The sequence below is a fragment of the Candoia aspera genome, chromosome 4 (genome assembly GCF_035149785.1).
Source record: "Candoia aspera isolate rCanAsp1 chromosome 4, rCanAsp1.hap2, whole genome shotgun sequence".
NCBI lineage: Eukaryota > Metazoa > Chordata > Lepidosauria > Squamata > Boidae > Candoia > Candoia aspera.
In genome coordinates this window covers 86695630-86717501 of record NC_086156.1, presented here as the reverse complement: position 1 = coordinate 86717501, position 21872 = coordinate 86695630, and the positions used below count along the sequence as shown (strand labels likewise).

Here is a 21872-nt window from a genome sequence, read left to right as displayed (position 1 = left end):
AGAGGGCAGGCGAGCCCCTAGTCTTACTATTTATTTATTATTCAGCATTGCCATATTGCCATCGATATTTATGCTTTCCAAAAAAGCATAGGAGAAAGGGAAGAAGGAAATCAAGAAAATAAAGGACTTTTAAGGTAGGGTAGGAGGGAGAAACAGTGGTCTTTCAGAAAATTTTGGTCTCCAGCTCCTCTCAGTCCCAGCAAGTGGTCAGTGTTGATGATGGGAATTGAAATCCTACAACATCTGGAATATCACAGGATCTCTTCACCCCTACCCTAAGTTGCACTGAATTCTAATTCAGCTTTCACCAACCAACTGCCCCTCAAACTGGCTGAAAATGTTGAGAATTGGATTCAACTAAAGTTCTGAAGATCAGCCAGTTGCAGGAAGCAATTACTATACAACTGCACTTGGCCCAAAAAAGATCCATTCAAAATCTGCATCAACAAATATCCCCTGTATCAGGAGTTTTTGTAAAAAGATGGTTCTGAATGTTTGGTGGGCTCAATAAGTCATGATGTAGTGTACAAAAAAAATTAATAACATACACCTAAACAAAAAAGGATAACCTTTGGACTCAAGGAATGTACAGTTTAAGGCTAAGTTCCCACATTGTGCTGTTTGTTTTTTTGAATGTCTTGTATAAGAACAGCCATTGTGATTTATGGCTTATTCTGCAATGTATGAACCCAATAAACTATGGTTTTGTGCAGTGTGTTAATCTAGTCCAAGTGTTAAGAGTGAGAGAAACAAGAGAAAGGGTGGGTAACACATGATGAATGCAATTGTATATACATAACATTTCGTAGAAAAGATGAATTTTGAGAATAAGTGTTCTCAGTTGACTAGCAATTAGAGATGGGAGTTCTCCCTGATCTGGAAGCCAGATGAAAGGCTACTGACCTGAGAGGGGTGCTATAGAAATTGTGACATATATACTTGGTTAGTTTATTTATACTGTATTCCACTGTTCTGCTAAGAAAGCCCAAATTGGCATAAACGTCTCAATCTGCCATTTTATTCCCATAATAACCCTGTGAGGTAAGTTAGACTGAGAAACAGTGAATCAGTTTAACCCCTAAATCAGCTTCATAGTTGGGCCCATGATCCTCTTTACATCTTTTTTAGTGGCCCAAGTAGGACTTCTGCCTGAAATAATTGATCCATTTGTTTTATTTTCTCCTTGTTCTCTTTTATTTTAAAACATACAGGAAACAACTAGTTCCTCCTTGTCTGAGAACATCACAGAATCACAGAATATAATGGAATATAATATATCATAGAATATAATGAATCTATATAATCATAGAATATAATGGAATCCTAGAATATAATATCTATACATTGGGAAACTTTAACCCTATACAGCAGTTTCACCCTCATGCTCAGCAGTCTATCACGCACTCTCAGCCCATCCCCATTTTTATGGCCCCCCTTTCCACTCACTTGTAATAAATCCACTAGATGATGGGCCTAAACTATTGTCTCCAACCATTTCCTGTAACTGAAGCAAAGTCGCTACTGCCTGAATGTCCTTGTGAGATCTCAGAGTCCTCTTTCAGTTCCACCTTAGCAACCATCACAACACAAGCAAAGCACCAATAAATGGCACATTCCTATCCATCAATTAGCAAAATTCAAAGACAGAGTGATGGGGAGATCAGGGGCCAAACACACCCTTTGCTATCCAAAACACAGCGAGCTGGAGAGCGTACAAGCCCAAATCAGTTATTATTAACCCTCCCTGGCTCAATATCCCATTTTATCTTTAAAAAAAGAAAAGGGGGGATGTTATCTTCTCTGTCCAGATGGCTTGGATGACAATTAGCTCCCTTACCAGGTTTTGCAGGCTCAGGCATGATTAAAACCACAGGACAGATAAATGCTGGGTCTGTTCGAGGTTAGGTTCTCCCTGGAGAATGCACTCGGGCTAGTCCCTTTAAAGACCCAGCAAAGGGGACACAGAAGATGTCACCTGACCCCCCCAGGGCCTGGTGCCAAATTCCAGAGCTGTGGCATAAACATCTTCAAATCCCCAGCTTGGCCTTACCAAAAAAAAAGAGAGAGAGAGAGAGAGAAAGAGAGAAGATGAGAGAGTGTGTGTCCATATGTGGGAGACAGGGGAAAGAAGGATGTACAATCAGGAATGGGTTCAAACTTGAGAAAAGAGGAACCATTAAATATAGCAGCATCTCCATTAAAATACACGTTATGAAAGATTTTGGAATCATGATCCCATGAAGACAGTAATTCTTGGACCAAAATCATGCATTTGATTGATTGATTTCAAAAATGGATATCCTGCCTTTATACAAGCTATAGGACATAGAAGGGGCTAGGAAGCACACTTTGAAATTGGTGGACCATACCATTCATTAAAAGAAAGATGTTCTACATCCTAAAATAAACAAGCAGACAAGGAGACTCAATTATTGGTAGAGGTTGTACCAGAGGCTGTGAGAATGACTGGCCCAAGGTCACCCAGCTGGCTTTCATGCCTAAGATGGGACTAGAACTCACAGTCTCCTGGTTTCTAGCCCAGCACCTTAACTACTAGACCAAACTGGCATTGTGTCAACCCAGAAAATGGCAAACCATATTTAAGTTAACCACATGTGAATGTATCATATAAACATCACTTACACCTGTCAAAGCAGACATGCTAAGAAGAAGCACAATTACAGTCAAGGTAAGAATCTAGCACTGTTTTGGATCAGGTGGTGTGAAAATGTAAAACTTAAATAAAATTAATGGAGGTTGTGTTTGGATTTGAAACTTCCTGCTGGAGGGAGCCCAACACCCCTCCAGTTTACTGGTCAAGGCAGGGCAGCAAAGGTAGAGGACAGATGTGGCAATATTTGCACCCTCTCAGGATTTACCTCGTTGCCTTTGAAAGAAGGGATCCTGACTGTGAAATGCTCAGAAAATTGGGGCCTCTTTCCAGCCTTCCTGGAAGGTATGGTGGATTCTAGACTTCTCAAAGAGATTCTGTCTACTTAGACATTAGTGCCCCTATGTGGCCATAGGAGGTAAAGATCCCTTTGGGAAGCTATTAATGAGTAGGACTCACCAGACCTATGCGCAAAACAAGCTGTAAAGCTCCTTTAAAAAAATGTATTTATTTCATTTTTATCTCCCTTTTGTGCAGGAGCTCAAGGTGGCTCCTATTTTTATCCTATTTTTCCTCCCAACAAAAACCCTGTAAAGTAGGTTGCACTGTGAGAAAGTGGCCCAAAGTCATCTAGACAGCCTCCTTGGCTGAGGGTGGAGTAGAACCTGGTGTCCCTGCTCCAAATCCAGGAACTTACCCACTACACCCTAGAACAGTGTTTCCCAACCTCAGCAATTTTAAGATGTGTGGACTTCAACTCCCAGAATTCCCCAGCCAGGCATGCTGGCTGGGGAATTCTGGGTGTTGAAGTCCATACATCTTAAAGTTGTTGAGGTTGGGAAACACTGCCCTAGAGGCTCTCAATATGTTAATCCAAATGAATAGGCTTCAACAGACCCTATTTATTAGAGACAATCCATTGCTGCTTCAATTTTGCATTTTGGAAATGACAAATGGTTGCAATTATATCCAAATAAAGACCAGAGGTCAGCAGAGTGATATAAAAAATTCAAACTTTGCTGCCATCTAATGGTTGCCCAGGTGTTTTTCAACCTGAATATTAAGCTTCCTTTCCAACACAAGCTGATCATAAGTTTAGTGTTTGGGAAATGTTGCTGATTCAATTTCAGAGCAGTGAAGTTGGTTCAGTTCATACATCACACTAAGCCATAATTTATTTTAATTAAGGAATGAGTCATAGTTGCCTGAATCACACAATACAGTAAACCATAAAGCATGGTTTATCAACCCCAGTGGTTGGGTACATTCTGAGTTAAACCAAAATCACGGTAGGAGTTAGTGTGATGTGTGAACCCAGCAAAATCCAAACAGATCCAAAATCCAAACTTTAAGCCTTCCATTGATTGTTCTTAAATTTAACAGAAACTTAGTCTCACAGGGAGAGCCAGTTTGGTGCAGTGGTTAAGGCACCAGACTAGAATCCAGGAGACCGTGAGTTCTAGTCCGACCTTAGTCACAAATCCAGCTGGGTGACCTTGGGCCAGTCACACCCCCTCAGCCCTGGGAAGGAGGAAACGGCAAACCACATCAGAAAATCCTGCCAAGAAAACTGCAGGGACTTGTCCAGGCAGTTGCCAGGAGTCAAGACTGACTCAAAGGCACAAAGTAAGAATCTTATAGGGGGCCCAAACAGGAGTAATTGTAAATTTGACTTACTACATAGCAAGGTAACACTCAGTGTGCTTCACCCTCACACGTCTCAGTTTATATGTTCAATGAAGCAGAAGAAATGCATCACATCACCCTGCCAAAAGCGGACCCTGGGGTTTGTTTCTGTATGAAATGTGCATATGCAAATCCATAAGCATACGAATGCCAGTTTCAGTGTGGATGTGTATAGGGTTATACATGACAGAGGGCCTGGTTACTTGAGGGACTTCCTGTTTCCAATAGTAGCTGCCCAGCTGATCTGCTCTTGCAGGGTTGGCACACTCCAGGTTCCTTCAATTAAACAATGCCATCCATCAGGAGCCTGGAAGCACGCCTTCTCTGTAGCAGTATCAGCCCTTCAAGGTAGTCCAGACAGGAAACCAAAAACCATGAGTACTAACACTACCTTTATTGTAGGGTTACAGTAACAGAATCTTGCAAGTCTGAAAGCCCTTCCCCTCTTCCCTGCCTTTACTATCCAGAGAACTTGGGAAGGTCCCTCCTGAGATGCTTTCTCTACCCAAAGCTGTCCTTTGGACTCAGATTTTTCTATCAGATGTTGTCTAGGCTATGGCTCTTCCTCCTGTCTCCCAAGGTTATTCTCACAACCCTTTACAAGCAGTGCCTGCCTTCTGGAATGAGGTTCCCCGAGATTCAAACGGCCCCCAACCTACTGGTGTTTTGAAGAGCCCTGAAGGTCTGATTTTTTGCCCAGGCCTTTGGCTGGCATGATTGAAGCTCCCTTTCCTTCTTTTTCTTGGTTTCCATCTGGGGTTTTTATCTCTGCCACCTTTGTTCTTTTTTGTTTTGGGTTGTTTTCTTGTTTTAATGTTTTTTAACAGTTTGTAAACCGCCCAGAGTCACTGGAGTCAGCCAGCATATAAATTTAATTTATTATTATTATCGCATGTAAATTTATATAGAAATACATCCCTATCATAACTGAGTGTCCTAGTTACATGGTCACTTAATTCCAAGTGCTCAATGTTGATGACCAACTTCAAGTTTCAGACTCCTCCCCCTTACGATGATGGCTTATCCTGATACCACTTTTGTCCTTGGCCTTGAGTGGCATGGGCATCCCTGGTGGGCCAAAAATGCCAGGATGGCAGTTACCACACTGTGAACAAAGCTCTGTCCCCCTTTTTATATGTGTCACACTAGGGAGGGTATGGTGGAGTTCTGAGAAACAGTGCAAAGAAATAAGCAGAGATTGGGGGAAAAAATCTAAATGAAAAAGAAATCCAATAAACCAGGCTTTCCAAAGATGGTGCGCTTGTGATGAATTGGGACTGCAACTTCCAGAATTCTCAGCCAGCATGGGACTTGTAGTCTAAACTCATTTGGTTTGTGAAGGATGCTATATATTTAAACCAAAATTATTTTCCCTTGATTACCAAAAAGACAGAGGGAGCTGGCTCAGGCAGATTCTGGGATTTGCAGAGGTAGGCTAAATAAAAACAGGGGCAGGGTAAAATGAATTGGCCCAATATTCCATCCAAGGGTATTTGCAGGGGGGGATTGAGAAAGGCAAGATGGTAACCAGGGCCACATGATCAAAATCCCACCCCTTTTTAATGCACGATGATGCCCATGAACAAGAGGTGGGACTTTGATCACATGATTCCTCCCACCACCTTGATTTTTTTTTATCCCTCTCCCAACACGCAGATGCCCCTGGTCTGACCATTCTTTTGTGCTCTCCCTTCCACCTGGCTGAGATGAGGCTATCCGGAGAGAGGCTGCTTCCAAGTGCAGAGAGCTTCACCCACCAGCACCGCTCCTCCCAGTGTTAGAATAACTACAAAACAACTCAACTGTAATTAAATTCTCTGTTGATGTAAACATTTATTAGCAATTTCTAAAATATTTACAAAAGATTGCCATTTAAAAATAATCAGATTTTAACCAAAAAACCCCCCACTCTGTAATATTAAATAAACATTTCAACTCTATATGTACACATTCAAGTCCTGGGCCAGAGATTTGGGTCCCCACTCCGCTGCTGCCCTCCCCCAATCAACACTGTGTTTTTCCACTACTTGAAGATCTATTATGCCTCCTCCATCCTGAAAGCTCCCTCTTAGTTAAGCTGCCTGTTCAAGCCCTACGAGCCTCGTCTTCTTGTGTCTCCAGTTTTAAAGGGCCAGCCCACACAACTGGAGCTGCACACTCAACAAACCACAGTGATTTGGTTACACAATCAGTTGTGGCTAAGCCTGCAAACCGTGGCTAAACAAAACATGGCTTATTAAAACTGGTAAATCTGTCTTGGCTCCTGTTATCTCACAGAGCAAAAGGGAGCCACCTGGAAAATCTCACCAATAAGAATAATCTACCACCTTCCCAGCATGATGCTCGTGGTGCTAAATCAGGCTATTTCCACACCCCCACTGTTTTCACTTCCCAGTCCTCAGAAGCGATGTGTAGAGGACTGCTTCCACCAACACAAGAAAAAGAAGCAAAAGTCATTGCCCTGATCCAAACTCTGCTAATCCTAGAGCAGTAATTTTTAACCTTAACAACTTTAAGGTGTGTGGACCTCAACTCCCAAAGAGATGTCCTCCTGGGAGTTGAAGTCCACACATCTTAAAGTTATCAAGGTTGAAAAACACTGTCCTAGAGCAACAAATATCCCCTTATTGTACTTCCATTCCATCCCAAAATGGGGAAAAGTATGGAGGGGGGAACTGGCAAGCCACAAGTTATAGTTTCTTGCCAAAGGGAGAAATTGAAAAAACTGAGAGGGAGCTGCAAAGTTATCAAAGTCAACATTCCCTTTAGCGGACCTGGAATTCAGGGACTGGGAGGAAGAACGTGGTAAGACTTCCCTCCAGTGGGAAAAAAGAGCCACAGCTTCTCAAAAACAAATAAACAACTCAACAGTGATTTGAACTACAAGTGATGAACTGGAAATAAATTAGCTCAGCCCTCCAATACTGTCAACGCTGCGAAAATATGAAGGTCTGGAGCTGCTTTCAAACTGCTACAGAATCCTTGTGTAGAGGTGCCCTAGAGAGTCACACCAACTCAGACAGTTCATATAAATGCCATGAAGCATATCTGCCTCTGGTTTTCTTCCAGAATAGTTGCTGGAACTAAGGAGAAGAGGTGAGTACTTTCTCAGATCAACAGCTGTGGGGCTGATGCTTCTCCTTACCAACTTTGTTTCTTTTTTATTCTTTCCAACCCAACAGAATGTTGGGAAGAAATTACTGAAAGAAGCTCAGGACTGTCCAGCTGTCTGTCCAGACTATTCTCTGAAAACTGAACAGAACAGGACCAAATTTGGTATGAGGGAAGAAGCTGGCAAAAGAAAGACCAAATTCAAAAAATGGTTTGGATCTAGGCAGTATCTCAGACTGTGGCTGAGACTCTTCCTCTAAGCCCCCCCCCCCTCTTGCTTCCTGGTCATATGAGTGGAGCAGCTATTAAGAGGTTGGAAAGAATTCTAGAACCTTTGTTCTGCACAATTTCCCTAACTTGTTTATTCCTAAAAACCATTTTATAGCTGGGGGCAGCTGGCCAGGTACATATAAAGTTATACATTGTTTTGTTTGGTCTGCTCCAAAGATCATTCATGTTGATGAAATGGTAAGGCATGGAATGGTGAGAGGATAAGAGAAACATTGGATTGAGTCCTGTACAATTGTAGGGATACACCATGAATTTTTTAAGGAGGAGCCATAATGCCATTAAGGCCAGGGTCAAAAATAATCTAGCAGCACTGTTGCTTTCTCACCCCTTTTTTATTCCCACCAAGGATCATCGAAAGAGTTGATGTGAGCATTGGTTCCCAAACCATCCAGGAAAGATCAGTCCAGGAATCCCAGCCTGATCCATCTCTGCTGGACCCCATTTCCCTACCCCACCAAGGAAAACCCACTAGTCCTGGTCCACAAACCTTACCCTAAAGTGCAGATCCCCCCACCCTAGAGGACCTCATTGCCTTCAGACCAATCCTCTTTGCTTAGTGCAGAGCAACTGGCAAGTTCTCTCATACAGCCAGCTGGCAAATGCCCAAATTGGGTTTTTCAGGAAAGCCAAGAGTGGAAGCATTTCACTGGAGACTATCCTGGCCTGGGAGTTCTGGGGAGGGCTTTAGGAAGATGGTGACGGGCCCAGCAGTGAGGTCCCAAACTGGTATGTGAGCTTCTTCTTCACCTTGCGGATCTCGCCTGTTTTGCCATAGTTGCGCAGGGCTCGGGCCATTTTTTGGTAGGTCATTTTCTTGCGGTTGCCCTTCTGCTGGCCCCAACGGTGTGCCAGGAGCTCCTTGTGCTTGGAAGAGAACTGGAAGATGCCCGCATCCCGCTGCACCCACCACACACATTCCTTCATGTCGCCACCTTCCAAGAGCTCCAGCAAGAACTGGTAGAGGCGGAGTTTCCGGCGAGAGCCTGCAGAGGAGACCAAAGATCTGGATGGACAGGGTGTGAGATGCCCCCCACCATCTGCTGCTCAGGGGAAGGCACCCCCCAGGAGGGAACCAGATTGTCATGGCTGCAGCCTCTCTTGTTCTCAAGGCTGGCAGAGGCCCGAAAGAGAGGGCTTTTCAGCATGTTGTGAGGACTCAAAATCTCTGAAACAAATTTAACATTTGCCCACGTGAATCTGCGATGGTAAATTAAATTAAGAACTAAGATCTTTTTCAGGAGTTCCCCCAAGAGCTAGAACACCATGGGGGAAAAAAACCCTTTTTCTTGGGGGGAAGATCACAATCCTGACATTGGGTCATTCAGCTCCAAGAGAATTCTCACAAGCAATGCAGATTCACACCAATGTTTATTTTGTTATCCAGATGCGCATCTGCCCTTAGCCTCCCTCCAGTTGTCCAGAAGATAGCAACAGCCACTCAGGGCTGGGAATAGACAGGGCGCCAGCATCATATCGCAGGGTTTCTTCCACCCAACTAGTCATGCAAAGCAGCCACTGCTTGCTTTATTTGCTATGCTGGAGTAAGAACAAGAGAACTACTGCAGTGTTTTCTGCCTCTGACAACAGTGACTTTCCTCATAATATCAATATGGACCTAATTCCATTAAATAGCACCCGTGAACATTGCATCATGCTAGCGCCATGGCATAACAGTATTAATAACAGTGCTTGTAGACGAATCACTGCTACTAATTGTACTGTACCCCGAAGACCAACAGGTTACTCTACCATGACAAAAAGTAGGGCCACCAGTTTCAGAATGAACACAGAGCTGATTCCAAGATTGGGGGACGAGGGGGTTAAGAAAGGAATCCGTACACATACAGTACATTTAAAGCAGGCAAAACAAGAATTCATGATGAAGGGATTTTCCTTTTTGCGGAATATCCAGCCTCCTTGAGATGGCGAAAACTATACCAGTCTGAAATTCATTGCTCCCATTACTGATCCCCATCCTGTCTCCATTGTATTTCTAGTGCCTGTAGGCACCTCATTTTCCTCCAAGGTGATAAGTGACAAAGCCTTTGGATAATGTCAGAATAAAGGGGAAAACACCATTTTAACCCAGGTCAGCTAATGACAATTTAAGCCCGCCTCACTTGTGTACTGGGGACAAAATGAAAGCAATCTCATGGAGATACAGCATAAAAAACAAGACGTTTTTGGGCCACAGGTAGATGTGAGTGAGGAACTCCCCAAAGTGAAAATAGAGGTTTGGGGGAATTATGCAAATGCTGGACCTGGTTGGCTCATAGAGTAGCCAGAATGCAGCCCCATCACAATGCAGATAATAAATGTTGCTGCCTCCTTTTCATCCAAACCCAGTATAATATGTGGAACCCTTTTTTATCTCAGATGACATCTAAAAATGGAGTGTGACCAGGTGTGGAATGTTATGTATGGGACTGATTCACTTCAGCTATCTAGTTATTATCTTGAGTTGTAATAAATCTTTGAGATGAAAACAGTAGAGATGCCTAGACAATTCATTTCAAAAGTGCACTCCAGCTGTAAAATAGAAAATCTGGCCTGTCTTCCAAGAAGGATAGAAAAAAATACACAAGTTTACAAACGTTTAACTCCTTGATAAAGCACTTAAACGAAGTCTTTGTTTAGCAACAACAAGTGGGACCGGCAACTTAGTCATTAAGCCAAGTGGTTGCTAAGTGAAACCATGACTGCGCTTATGATCTCACTTTAGCTTTCCTTTGCTTTACAAACCTGCAAAGGCTGTAAATGCAAGGATTGATGATAAAGTTACTTTTTCATCACCATCGTAACTGTGAACGGTCACTAAACAAGGCAATTGCTAAACGAGGACTACCTGTACATATAAAAAAATGCATCAAGCTCAATTCCTCTTAATTGTAGCCATGCAGTTTTCTTAGCAGTGCTACGATATGCTCCTGCCTGCTTTTGAAACGCTTTTCAATTTCTTAATCTATCCCACATATTATGCTTTCTGGGATTTAGTGAGCAAGCCACATTCCATCAACCTGATGCCCTTTGGATGTGCTGGGCCACATCTGTTGGACCCATGTGTTAGGAAAGATGGGAGCTGCAGTCTGATACATCTGGCGAAGGCCAGGCTGTAGATAGAAGCTGTGTTGTGGGACCATATGCTCAAATTATCTGTTGACTGTTTGTGCCTGTGACCTACTATATTGGCTTGCAGATCAATACTGTGGACCCACTATCATCTTTGGAGGCTTCATCAGTTTCTGAGTTAGGATTCTTACCCTCCACTCACCAGAATCAAACCTAGATAAGAGATTCTCATCCAAATCACTGTCAGAAGATACTTCCAGATTCCGGCCATCCTTGTGAAATTCCTCCTCTTCAGACAATGGGCTACAGATTTCCCTTGGAGCAAGATATTGTTCATATGGGATGTAGATCTGTAGAAATCAAACCACAAAGGACAATTTAATGAAATGAAACATTTAAATAGCAGTTCCCAGTGTTAAGTTAGGACCAGACTACAATTACATAGGTTAAATGGCTCTCCAACTTTTCTGTCTCTTTTCTTTAAATGAAAGGCAGCCTTCTGACCCCAGCCTTTTAATGTTACATAGCAGTGTAGAGAAATATTTTTGGAGGATGGAAAAGAAGATACTTTTCTCATACTTCCTGCCCAAGAGATAACCTCTAAAAACCATGCATAGTGCCAGAAGGCCTCCTTGTTCGATCTTAAATAAGAATATACTGCCACATTTTGTTGATAGCATTTCCTGATAGTTTTCCAAGGTCCAAAGATCACACCATGCAGGAAACTCTATCTCCTGTCATTTTATTTATGTATTTATCTTACATCATTTATATCCCACCCCAAATATGAATGATATAAAATCAATCAATCATTGAAATGAAATGAAATGAGATGAAGTGAAGTGAAGTGAAGTGAAGTAAAATGAAATGAAGTGAAGTGAAGTGAAGTGAAGTGAAGTGAAGTGAAGTGAAGTGAAATGAAATGAAATGTCAGGAGAGAAAGGTGGGAAAGTCTACCAATTTGATCAAGCAGTGGTGCTGAGGAGGGATGTCATTCTCTGGATGCCATTCTGCTTTATTAAAAATGTGGGTCCCCCATAGCCTGTTTGACCAATGACTGACAATGGGAAAACTGCAAAATACAGATCACAAGGCAAATAATACTCCTACCTCATTCTCAGTCTAGAACATCGAAACCCCAACAGTATTTTCTTTTATCAACTGACCCCATTCTCTTGTCTGAAAATTCAAGGGTTCAGGCTTTCATCTCCCTTTCTCAAGCAACCTTCCCAAATATGGTAAACTACCAGATGTGTAAACTTCAACTCCCACAATTATTAGCAATGATCATGCTGGCTGGGAAATTCTGGGTTGAAATCTATATGTCTGGAAATAACCCATACAGGAAAAGGCTGATCTAGACTTCATGGTCTTTCCAGGGAGATCTAAGGAACCCAGGTCCTCTCCCCCTCCCCAGACACTAAGGTTTTGCTCTCACCTCAGTGTTGTACTCCTCCTTGGATCCCATAGTTGAATTCTGGATGGGCATCATTCCCTCGTGGCTATAGATGGGTTCCAGAGAGAGGTGAGGCTGAGGGTAAGTGCCAGGGGGGTAGGAGACTTGGACGTTTTGCAGCTGAGCCAGGTGGCCTAACTCAGATTGTTCATATCCAGGTTCTTGCATCTCTAGCCAGTTCATACAGGACTCTGAAAGGCAAGCTACTAAGTCAAAAGGAAGGATCCAAGAGACCTGGTTCTCCAATGAGAAGCTCAGTTAAACAGCATCCTATTAAAAAGTAATCCAAAGTTGTCATCAGGTATGGGCAAACTTCAGGTTGGCAGGTGTTTTCTTTGACCCTGCATTTGTAACCAAGGTCCACCAGCCAGAGGGGATGAGGAGGTAGAATGGAAAGGAACGGTTATTACCATTTTCTTCCCACTAGCCACACATGGGAACAACCACTGGCCCCAACATTCCAGGCCTTTCAAAGGCAGTGGAGATGTGGTTCTTTCCATGGACGCTTGGGTCGGATTGAGCAGAGTTCCCATTTGGTGGGATGTAACAAATTTTAGCTTCTGATTGCCGTTTAATTGTTTATTTGTTTTGGTTATATGTGCTTGTTTTTCCCTTGTATTTTTTTCTATTGGTTTTTGTATGCTGCCCAGAGTCATCCAGTCTGAACTGGGCGGCCACAAAAATGCTTTAAATAAACCAATAATCAAATAAACAAACCTGCACCTCTATTAGAAATCAGAGGAGCCCCATCTACCTTTTCACTCGCTCATGTTCTTCAGATACAGATGGTGTGCTTAAAAAATATTTAATGTTTTTCAAGGAAAGCCTTAGATCCTTATGGCCTTTGTTGAAATTTTTGTACACCAGCTTCATACCAGACTTGTATTTAATAGCTAGTCCGGTCACCACCAGCTACAAGAAATTCCATGCAGGTGATCTGAAGACAGGCAGAAGAGGAAAAGAAAGACGGCGTGGTTCTAAGGCAGCATTCCTCAACCTCAGCAGCTTTAAGATCCTGGCTGGGGAATTCTGGGAGTTGAAATCCACAATCTTAAAGCTGCTGAGGTTGAGAGACATCGTTCTAAGGGTTAGGTGGTGGATTAAGATGGGGGAGATCAAGTTTGCCCTCCATATGGGAACCCACTTGATGACTTGAAGCCAGTCATTGTCTCAGCCCTCTGGCTTTAGGGAGGAAATGGAAAGCAGGAGCTCTGTATATATTGCCCTGAACTTCTGGAGCAAAAGGGGGACAGACATTGAATAAATAAAGATACACGAAGGAGTATCACACCTCTATCTTCAAGTCTACTTGCTTTCCATGCTGGACACAAAGAAGAGAAGGCCCTTCCCACACAATCAGTATGCAAAGAGCAGAGCAGAAAAATAGCAGTAAGACTGCTGCATCCCTGGTCTGACTGATCAAAACCAAATTCTTGATGGCATTTCTAAACTCCCCTTCCCAGGCAGCATACAGCGGCAAGGTTCTAGCTTCTTAGCAGGCTCAGAAATCAAGTAAATAAAATAGAGTCGCAGGTCAGTTCCTTTCTGTGGGGTTCCCTACAAGGTTGTTTCAGATGCTGCCCTCTCTTCTTTTGCATATAAGGCTGGTGGGGATTCTTGTGGGGAGGGTAAGGCAGTCCCTGCCCCTGTGCTTCATTTGCACTCGTGTTCACTACTTGTTTAGAGATGTGATTCTGTCCTTGACCAGTGAGGTTTACTATGGGACAGGATGCCTACAGAACACTTCTCTTTCCCCTACCCCAACGGCATGACTCCTGAAGTCCTTGCTCCAGCATCTACTTGGTTTGCTCAGGTACAAGGGTGGGATGATGCTCAGGGCTGACTACAAAGAGCTCTCTGTGTGCTGGGCAGCTGAAAAGTACGGTCTGTGCAAATATCTGACACTGTGAATTTGCATAGGGATAGATAGCAAGCCTAGCCCTAACGCATGTTTGCAATCTTGCTTCTCCCCACTAGGGAGCGAAATCTGATAAGCCAGTAAGGGGAAAACCAGAGCTCACTGAACTGCACAGGAAGGTGTTTTTTAATCTGTTTTCATACAGTAGAATGAAGAACAAGCTTAACTCCTACATCACAGCAAACTCAATTTTCAAAGCATGAATCTCTGATCAGACAAACTCACACCATCTATTCTCAAAGAAGAACTACCTTTAGATACTGAGGCAGGGGGCAAGGGAGGCACAGAGATACCAAAGGGGTAATTCCTGAAGGACTGAACATCCTCAGTGGGCACAGAATGCATGAAATAGGGGTTATAATCGGGGAAAATGCTTATAATGTGGGATGGAGCATTTTGAAAGAGGCTCACTAGCTGGTTGGGTAGGATACCGAACAAGAATATTCTTCACTACAGTATTTTGTTGCAAATTCTACTTGGGGCTCTGAACCTCCTCTATCAGACAAATTGCAATACTTAGTTTCCCTTTGGCTTCCTGCTAGTATAATTCTTGCATTTGTATCATTTGTTATTGATTACACTTTCCAATGAAAAATAGGGTTCATGCTTAAAATAGTGCCATGCACCTACATTTTTCAAGCTATGTAAGAAGTGTGGTTTTGGTGAACCTGCTAACAGAAGACCAAAGGAGAAACGTGAGGATGATGTCACTCACCAGGAGTGTTATCTGCTAGCACAGAAACATGCTACATGCATGTTCACAGAATGAACATCCATATCTCCATTCACATTTGTCACCAGGGCAGTGCATGCATTGCACACTAGGGAAACAAGTGCCATTTCTCCCTTCCAAGAAAAATGTGAACAGCCCTTTCATCAGTTGCAAAGATTGCAGCAAATCAGGATAAAAAAGTAGCCTTTCAGTAAAATGGGAAAAACCAAATGCTTTGGGGTTTTATATTAAACTGAAGGGAACTTCCAGCCTTGGAAGATTGTCCATCACAGCTCCCCAGGGCTAAGCCTGCTGGGTGAACACAGCAAGACAGCCATTTGTTCAGCCACTCAGTTGGGTCACAATAGGTCGGTAATAGATGACTGAGGTAGGTAAATACTCCTTTGAGTTGACATTGATTCCTGGTGACAGCGTGGATATGTCCATGATGTTTTTCCAGCAACAACACAGAAATGGCCTTTTACTTTCTCAAGCCTACAGCACAAACAAGGTCATCCAGGTGCTCCCGTGGGCTGAGAGTAACAGTAATTATATTGTTACTGAGGAGTAACAATAGTTATATTGTCATTATTAGATTTTTATCCCATAGTGAACATACCAAGCACTCCTGCCTCCTATGTTCCCCACAACCACCACCGTGTGAGATGGGCTGGGCTGAGAGAGAGCGATTGGCCCAAACTCACCCAGCCGGCTTTCGTGCCAAGGGAGGCCTAGAACTCACAGTCTCCCAGTTTCTAGTCCAGCACCTTCACCACTACACCAAACTGGCAGTGTCATGCAATGGTTAAAGTGCTGAATTTGAGCAGGGAGACCCAGGCAAGTACCCACTTGACTGCAGAGCTCGCTGCTGAAATGTGAGTCAACCATTCTTTTTCTGTCCACCCTACCCCACAGGAGTGTTGTTGTGGGGATAAACTGAGGGGGGACGCCTAAGTACAACTCTCAGAGAACAGATGAAAAATTTAAAAACCCAATATTTGCCAAGCATCTCAAGGCCTGAATACTATTTACAACAAGAGGCTACCATACGATTGGTCTCTCACCATCTCCCAGGCATCTTCCACACTTCTGAGACTAGAAAACCACCAAATATGAGATCGCACATCTTCTGGCAGGCTCTCATGAATGTTAACTATGCAGAAACGTCCCAGAAGTCAGGTGGCAGTTAGTTATGTGACTAAATCTAAATTGCGCAAGCAAGCAGAGCAGAGGGGAGGGGAGGAAGGGAGAGAAGAGAGATCAGCAGCTGCGAAACAGGAAAGTGAGTGCTAAGAGTTGCTTCTCGGAGCTCTGCAGGGCAGGGCAAAAGTGTCATATGCAAATTAGAAGTGAGAGAATGAGAAACAATGCTTATTTGTGAGGATAACTGGGATGCCTACAGTTGATCTCTATGGTGGATTATTCCAAACTCCGCTTTTGCTGTTTTTTAAGTGATGGAATTTCTCCTCTACCAAGGCCTTTTAACTGATTGGTTTTCATTACGATTCTGCATTATATTGTAAAATACTGAATCAGTAGAACAGGTCTTACCTGGGGAGCTCTCAGGATCTGCAAGGCAGGGAGGAAAGGTGGATTCTTGCTTGTAAGAGTCCAAATCACTGATGAATCCACTAGGGAACTGAGAAACACAAGTGGGCTTGTGAGTGTAATAGAAACTCCTCAAATGTTTCCCAAGATGGATCAGGAAGACAAGAGACCCTGCCTCATCAATCAATTGAATCCCTGCTTCAAGACTGACATTTTTCCACCATGCACTCTGCCATCGTGACTCCTGCCAACACCCCATTATGCATCAGTGGAGGGGCAAATGATGTGCATGATGTCATCACACAAACACAATGACTTACGTACTTGTATCAGATGCCGTAACATCATTAGATTACAGTGCTATTGTGTGATTACATCACAATAGACGTGTCCTCAGTTGAAGTGACTGGGGCTTTTATGGAGGCCACTGGAAGAAGGGAGGGACACCTTTCTCCTCTCATGAGCCAAGACCTTCAGGCTGTGCTCTTGCCATTGGCTTCTGTGTGTATGTGTGTGTGTGTGTGCGTGTGTCAAAGAAGTCAAGATGAAAGCTGCAATGCAATTGAAGTTGCCATATTGGGTTTTTTTAAATCTTCCCCCTTACGGACACTCTTGCTCCTACCCATCAGGAAGTTTCCCACCCAGAACTATGGATTATTTGAGAAACCATGTTTAAGCAAATCATGATTTAGTATGATATGTGAATCTAATTTCTCTCTCTCTCTTCTTCTTCTTGTACCTGCTACTCCCACTCTCCCTGATAAGTGAAGATACCCTTTTACTTTCAGTCTCCGGCAACCTCCTTCACCTCTGCCTCCCTCTTCCTCCTGCCCAACAGGTTAGCAGAAAAGCCACAACATGTCCGGGCCAGAGGTTTGAACCTACTAAAATTAGGTCCAGGCCTTGTGGCCCACCCCTGTCCTTAATTCAAGAATTTGAAATCACATGCTTACCACATAGCCATATTGGGATCCATCAAGCCTGTCAAGAGAGAAAGAAAATTGATAAATACTGTAGGTATACAGTCTGCCCGTACTAGTCTCGGTCTCCCAACATGTCTTCCCATGTTATTAGCCAGCACATTGAACAACGCTTAAAACAGCCGGTGCTGAAAAGTTAGGCACAGAATGATAGGAGCTTCCTGTTGTATATTATTCTTAGTTGTTATTTTGATAGATAATACAAGGTTTTCCTTCACGGATCATGCACATCTACAGCACAGTTCAAGCTTATTCAGAAGTTCCACTTTGTTCAATCAGCTAAAACTGGAAATTAATCAGTTAAGATTTCTTTGAATAGAAGAGCATTTTATAAATCCATCTAATAACAACTTTCATTACCACCATTTCAGCTGCAGGGGATTAAAGTATTTTGAAATTGCAATCCTATGCACATTGACCTGGGATTACAACTGAGTAGATATATATACTGCATGACAGTCCTATAATTAGCCTAGGAGTCTTTCCTCCTTAGTAATTTATAGTATCACCAGAACAGGGACCATGATTTATACAGCCTCATCCCACTGTTTTGTATACCACCAAACACTCAATCCTGCCTGCCTCCTGATGTTGCCACAACATCCTCGTGAGTAAAACCAACTGGGCTGTCTATGACTTCTACCTGTTGCCTGCATGGATCGGCAAGGGAGTACTTTGAGGGCATCAAATGCAAACTACAATGGACTGAGGAAAGTCACAACAATATATTGTTATGCTAGCAGGACATTATTTCACCACAGCAAGGACCAATGTCTGGTAAGGCTCCCTGATGAGCAAAGATTTATGTTTCATATATTCCTGTAGTGACTTTTGGATCAAGTAAAAAAATGCAAGTTATACATGTCCCTGGAGAAGACACCCTGGAGAAGATGCTGATGCTAGGGAGAGTGGAAGGCAAAAGGAAGAGGGGCCGACCAAGGGCAAGATGGATGGATGACATTCTAGAGGTGACGGACTCATCCCTGGGGGAGCTGGGGGTGTTGACGACCGACAGGAAGCTCTGGCGTGGGCTGGTCCATGAAGTCACGAAGAGTCGGAAGCGACTAAACGAATAAACAACAACATACATGTCCCAATAGAAGAGAATATATGGAGTCCCTGGTGCTCTCTGAGCTTGGTTGTTTGCTTGCAGACGTTTCATTACCCAACTAGGTAACATCATCAATGCTAGTGAGTGTGGGGTTTGCTCCCTGTTTATAACAATAGCTTGCCCTGCCTGTGTTGGTGGGGATGTGGTTTTCTCCTGGGTAGTTCCTTGATTAGGGTATTGTTTTCTGTTTGATTGTTTACACATCCTCTTGAACAACCAACATGCAGATAAGCAGGGATTAGCATCAGACAAACTATCAGGAGCTACTGTTCCCTACCCCTGGGATAATGTGGCCTTCTTTGAATTTGGGCAAGCAGTAATTCATTAGGAGTTATATCAAGTACACAAAAGGATGGGTGTGATCATTTCTGCACTGCATTGATGATAGAGATACAATATGCTAAATACATTGGCATAGCAATGCATTGTCATATTGCCCTATAATCCCCATACTAGCTGGAAATTAGGGAAGTTGAAGTTAGTATGCCTGGGAGATGATGATAATGATAATGATGATGGTGGTGGTCATGATGATGATGATGGTGATAATGGTAGCTACTACCAAAATAGCATGACGCATTCACTCACCATGACATCGCTGAATAATGGCCCTGCCCATGACAGAGAAAGAAAAAAGAGAAAGTGTGACTCCTAACACTGAACATTGGCCACCTAGTATCTTCAGACAGGGAGAAGGGTTAGTACTTTTTTCATAAAGGACAGACAGACATGGGAGAAGAAAAACAGGTTCCCCCAACTTGCCTCATCAGATGTTTGGCTTCAACAAGCCCAACCAAGCTCAGTCACCCTGAGTGTGCTTCTGAACACCAGCGCAGGGCATCTGGTTGGGAAAGGCTTCATTCTGGAGCAGAGATAAGGAACTGGGGCTTCCCAGCGTTGTGCATTAGAACAGTCTTTGCTCTGCATTGTACCCTTACAGCAGGAAGGGTGGTGGCAGAAGCTATCTAACCATTAACGAGAGCTGGTCAGCTATCTCAGACATCCAATTTGGGGTGATGAGAAAGGATAGTTACTAATTCCTTCATGTATCCTGGTTGTGATTATACTGCCAGGGAGAGGGAGATGCGCTTGCCAACTTTTCTGCCATCTGCATCAACTTCACCAGCTGAAGCAATAATGTTATTATTAAAAAGTGTGTACTACAGGACAAAACCAAGTTTTCCCAGGGCGGCTTCTAGCAGGCAAAAATCACACATGGTTCTAGGCAACAAAACACTATAGTTAATATTAATGTAACGTTGAAAGAATAATGCCAGCAACCCAAGCTTCAACAAAAAAGACCAGCTCTAGGCAGAAACGGGCAACAATCAGCATTTTTGAGCAGGACTACTGGGCAAGGGAGCTGCGCATTGTCTCACTGTCACACTTGTGTGCTGGGGAAATATTCAAATTGAATTTTCCCAACCTTTATGGGCCTCACCATTTGCATAACAGGCAATAGGAGGGGAAGAAAAGTGAGAAGGAGAAAGGGATGGGGTGAACAGGGATCTCGAATACAGAGCCTCTGATCAGGAGCAGAGATGACAGGGGAAAGATAGTGAAGGCTGCTAATCTGGAGAATAGACAGCAACTCTGGGCTTAAAATCGTTGCTTATTAAGACGGAAACAGCTGCGTGGGTCAATTTTCTAAAACACTGCAATGGGAGAGATGGCAGTCAAAATATTCCTATACAAATAAGACAGGCATAAAAATGCAAGAGTCAAAAGTTAAGTCCACTTAGTGTATTTGGCATACACTCAGAGAGATGATGTGAAACACTGAACTGCATTAAGCTTAAAGAAGTGAAGTACGGAAGAAAAATGGCTCAAGTTGAAAGTGACTCCTGTTGATTATAAGTTGATGTCCATAAGATCACATAAAGGCTGCCTAAATTCAAATCCTAGGTCAACCGTAGGGCTTAATAGGTAATCTATGGATAAGCCATTGATTCTCAGTCTGTACTACTTCACTGGGTTGTTGTGAGAAGGAAAACCATGTACAGGGCTTAGATTTCCTTTTAAGTAAAAACGGGATTGAGTGTAGCAGAACTTAAATCAGGTCTGCCTCCTGTATGCCAACACTGCCAGCAATGAGATTTTAATTAGCTCTGTATGTTCATTTATGACTTTTGACATTGTTTTATGAGATGTTAAAAACATGCTGCTTTCTCAGTGTTAACAAGAAATTATATGTGCATGCATATATCTTGTTTTCTAGCAAGAAAACCACCTTCTAAGTTTCAGGTTTGGCCCCCAACTTTTTGCATTGTTCCTCTTGGAAGATCTAGTGGGCAACTTTGGGGCGGCTGAGGGCTATAAAGTGGGTGCAGCTGGCTTTGGTGGGAACGTCAGAATTTTTATTTTATTTTATTTATTTATTTATCAAATTTATTCACTGCCCATCTCACTCAGTTTTTAACAGTGTTATTGCCTTATTTTAGGGTTTTATATCGCAATTTTAATCTGTGCAGCACCTGAAAATAGCAGGAAACTTTATCATGCATTTCCAGCGACCCTGCTCCAAAGAGGGTTCCAGGGGTCCCAAAAAGGGATTTATGCAGCCCTGGGAGCCACAGGCTGGCTACCTCTGCCGATGGGCATCTGCCTTTCCCACGTGGTGCCTCTGTTTTGCAAGCGTTGCGGGGCAGAGCCCTCCGAGTTCCACAGACGCCCATCTCTAGCACCTCGGTGCAGGTCCACCGAAAAGGGTGGGCAGCCGCCGGAGCCGGTCGAGCGGAAAGCTCCGCCTCTGTGGCCGAAGTCTACAAGCCCGGTGCGAAAGACGCGCGGCTCAGGAAGGCTCCCCCGTCCCCTCTTCTTACGCACGGAGCCGGGAGACGATCTGCCACGCTGAGATGCCGCTATACTACGCTTCCTCCGTTCTTTAAGCCACATTAAAACACCGAATGCGCGGCTGCCACAAGAGTCCGCTCCGCCCCTCCCTCCGCTCGCCCCCGACCCAGCTCCCTCTCGCACTCACTGCGCGTAATCCAAATCCAGCATCCTGGATGGGCGACGACGGGAATAGAGTGCCAGCCAGCCAGCCCACCGAGGCGCCTTCAGTGGCAGCAACCAGCTTTCTCTAGCGGTGCCGCCAGCACTTTCGCCGGCAGGGGGGCCATTTATATAGCCTCGCAATTCGCGAGGCGAGCGGGGAGTGACCTCAGACAAAATTCCCCCAGATGGGGTGGGGCCGCCCAGAGCGGCTCTTGCGCAATGAGCTGCCTTACAAGCGAAGAGCTTCTTGGGGTTGTTGTGGGGATTGTGTTGTCGCTCTCAGGCCACCCCAACCAGTGCCTCAAGGGCCGGGACGGCGGTGGCTGAGGCTCGGGTCTTCCCGCTCCAGCCGTGCAGGACCTCGCTGTGGGTCAAATCACAA

At 43.8% G+C, this 21872-nt stretch overlaps 2 protein-coding genes across 2 annotated transcripts in view; both read right to left on the bottom strand.

Moving 5' to 3' along the window:
* Positions 1–1915, bottom strand: part of MYBPC2 (myosin binding protein C2) — a 67301-nt gene extending 65386 nt beyond the window's left edge. Inside the window, exon 1 of the mRNA XM_063300976.1 lies at positions 1838–1915. Within this exon, the coding sequence (XP_063157046.1) occupies positions 1838–1859 (22 nt within the window). The 5' untranslated portion in view covers positions 1860–1915. The remainder of the gene's footprint in view (positions 1–1837) is intronic.
* Positions 1916–6100: 4185 nt separating this feature from the next.
* Positions 6101–21576, bottom strand: SPIB (Spi-B transcription factor). The gene is made up of 6 exons (XM_063300952.1): positions 21474–21576; positions 17356–17383; positions 16406–16493; positions 12207–12415; positions 10971–11118; positions 6101–8682 (listed from the first exon to the last, which is right to left on the bottom strand). The coding sequence occupies exons 1-6, from the start codon at positions 21494–21496 to the stop codon at positions 8384–8386; spliced, it is 795 nt and encodes a 264-aa protein (XP_063157022.1). The 5' UTR covers positions 21497–21576; the 3' UTR covers positions 6101–8383.
* Between the last annotated feature and the right edge of the window lie 296 nt (positions 21577–21872).

Bases quoted from the DNA above. Each gene is read 5' to 3' on its own strand.
- SPIB (XM_063300952.1), bottom strand. From the start codon at position 21,496: ATGCTGGATTTGGATTACGCGCA. The intron at 16,494-17,355 runs GTAAGCATGTGA...TGTGTTTCTCAG, and splicing joins GATCCCAATATGGCTATGTG to TTCCCTAGTGGATTCATCAG. The intron at 8,683-10,970 runs GTGAGTGGAGGG...TCTCCTCTGCAG, and splicing joins CTTATCTAGGTTTGATTCTG to GCTCTCGCCGGAAACTCCGC.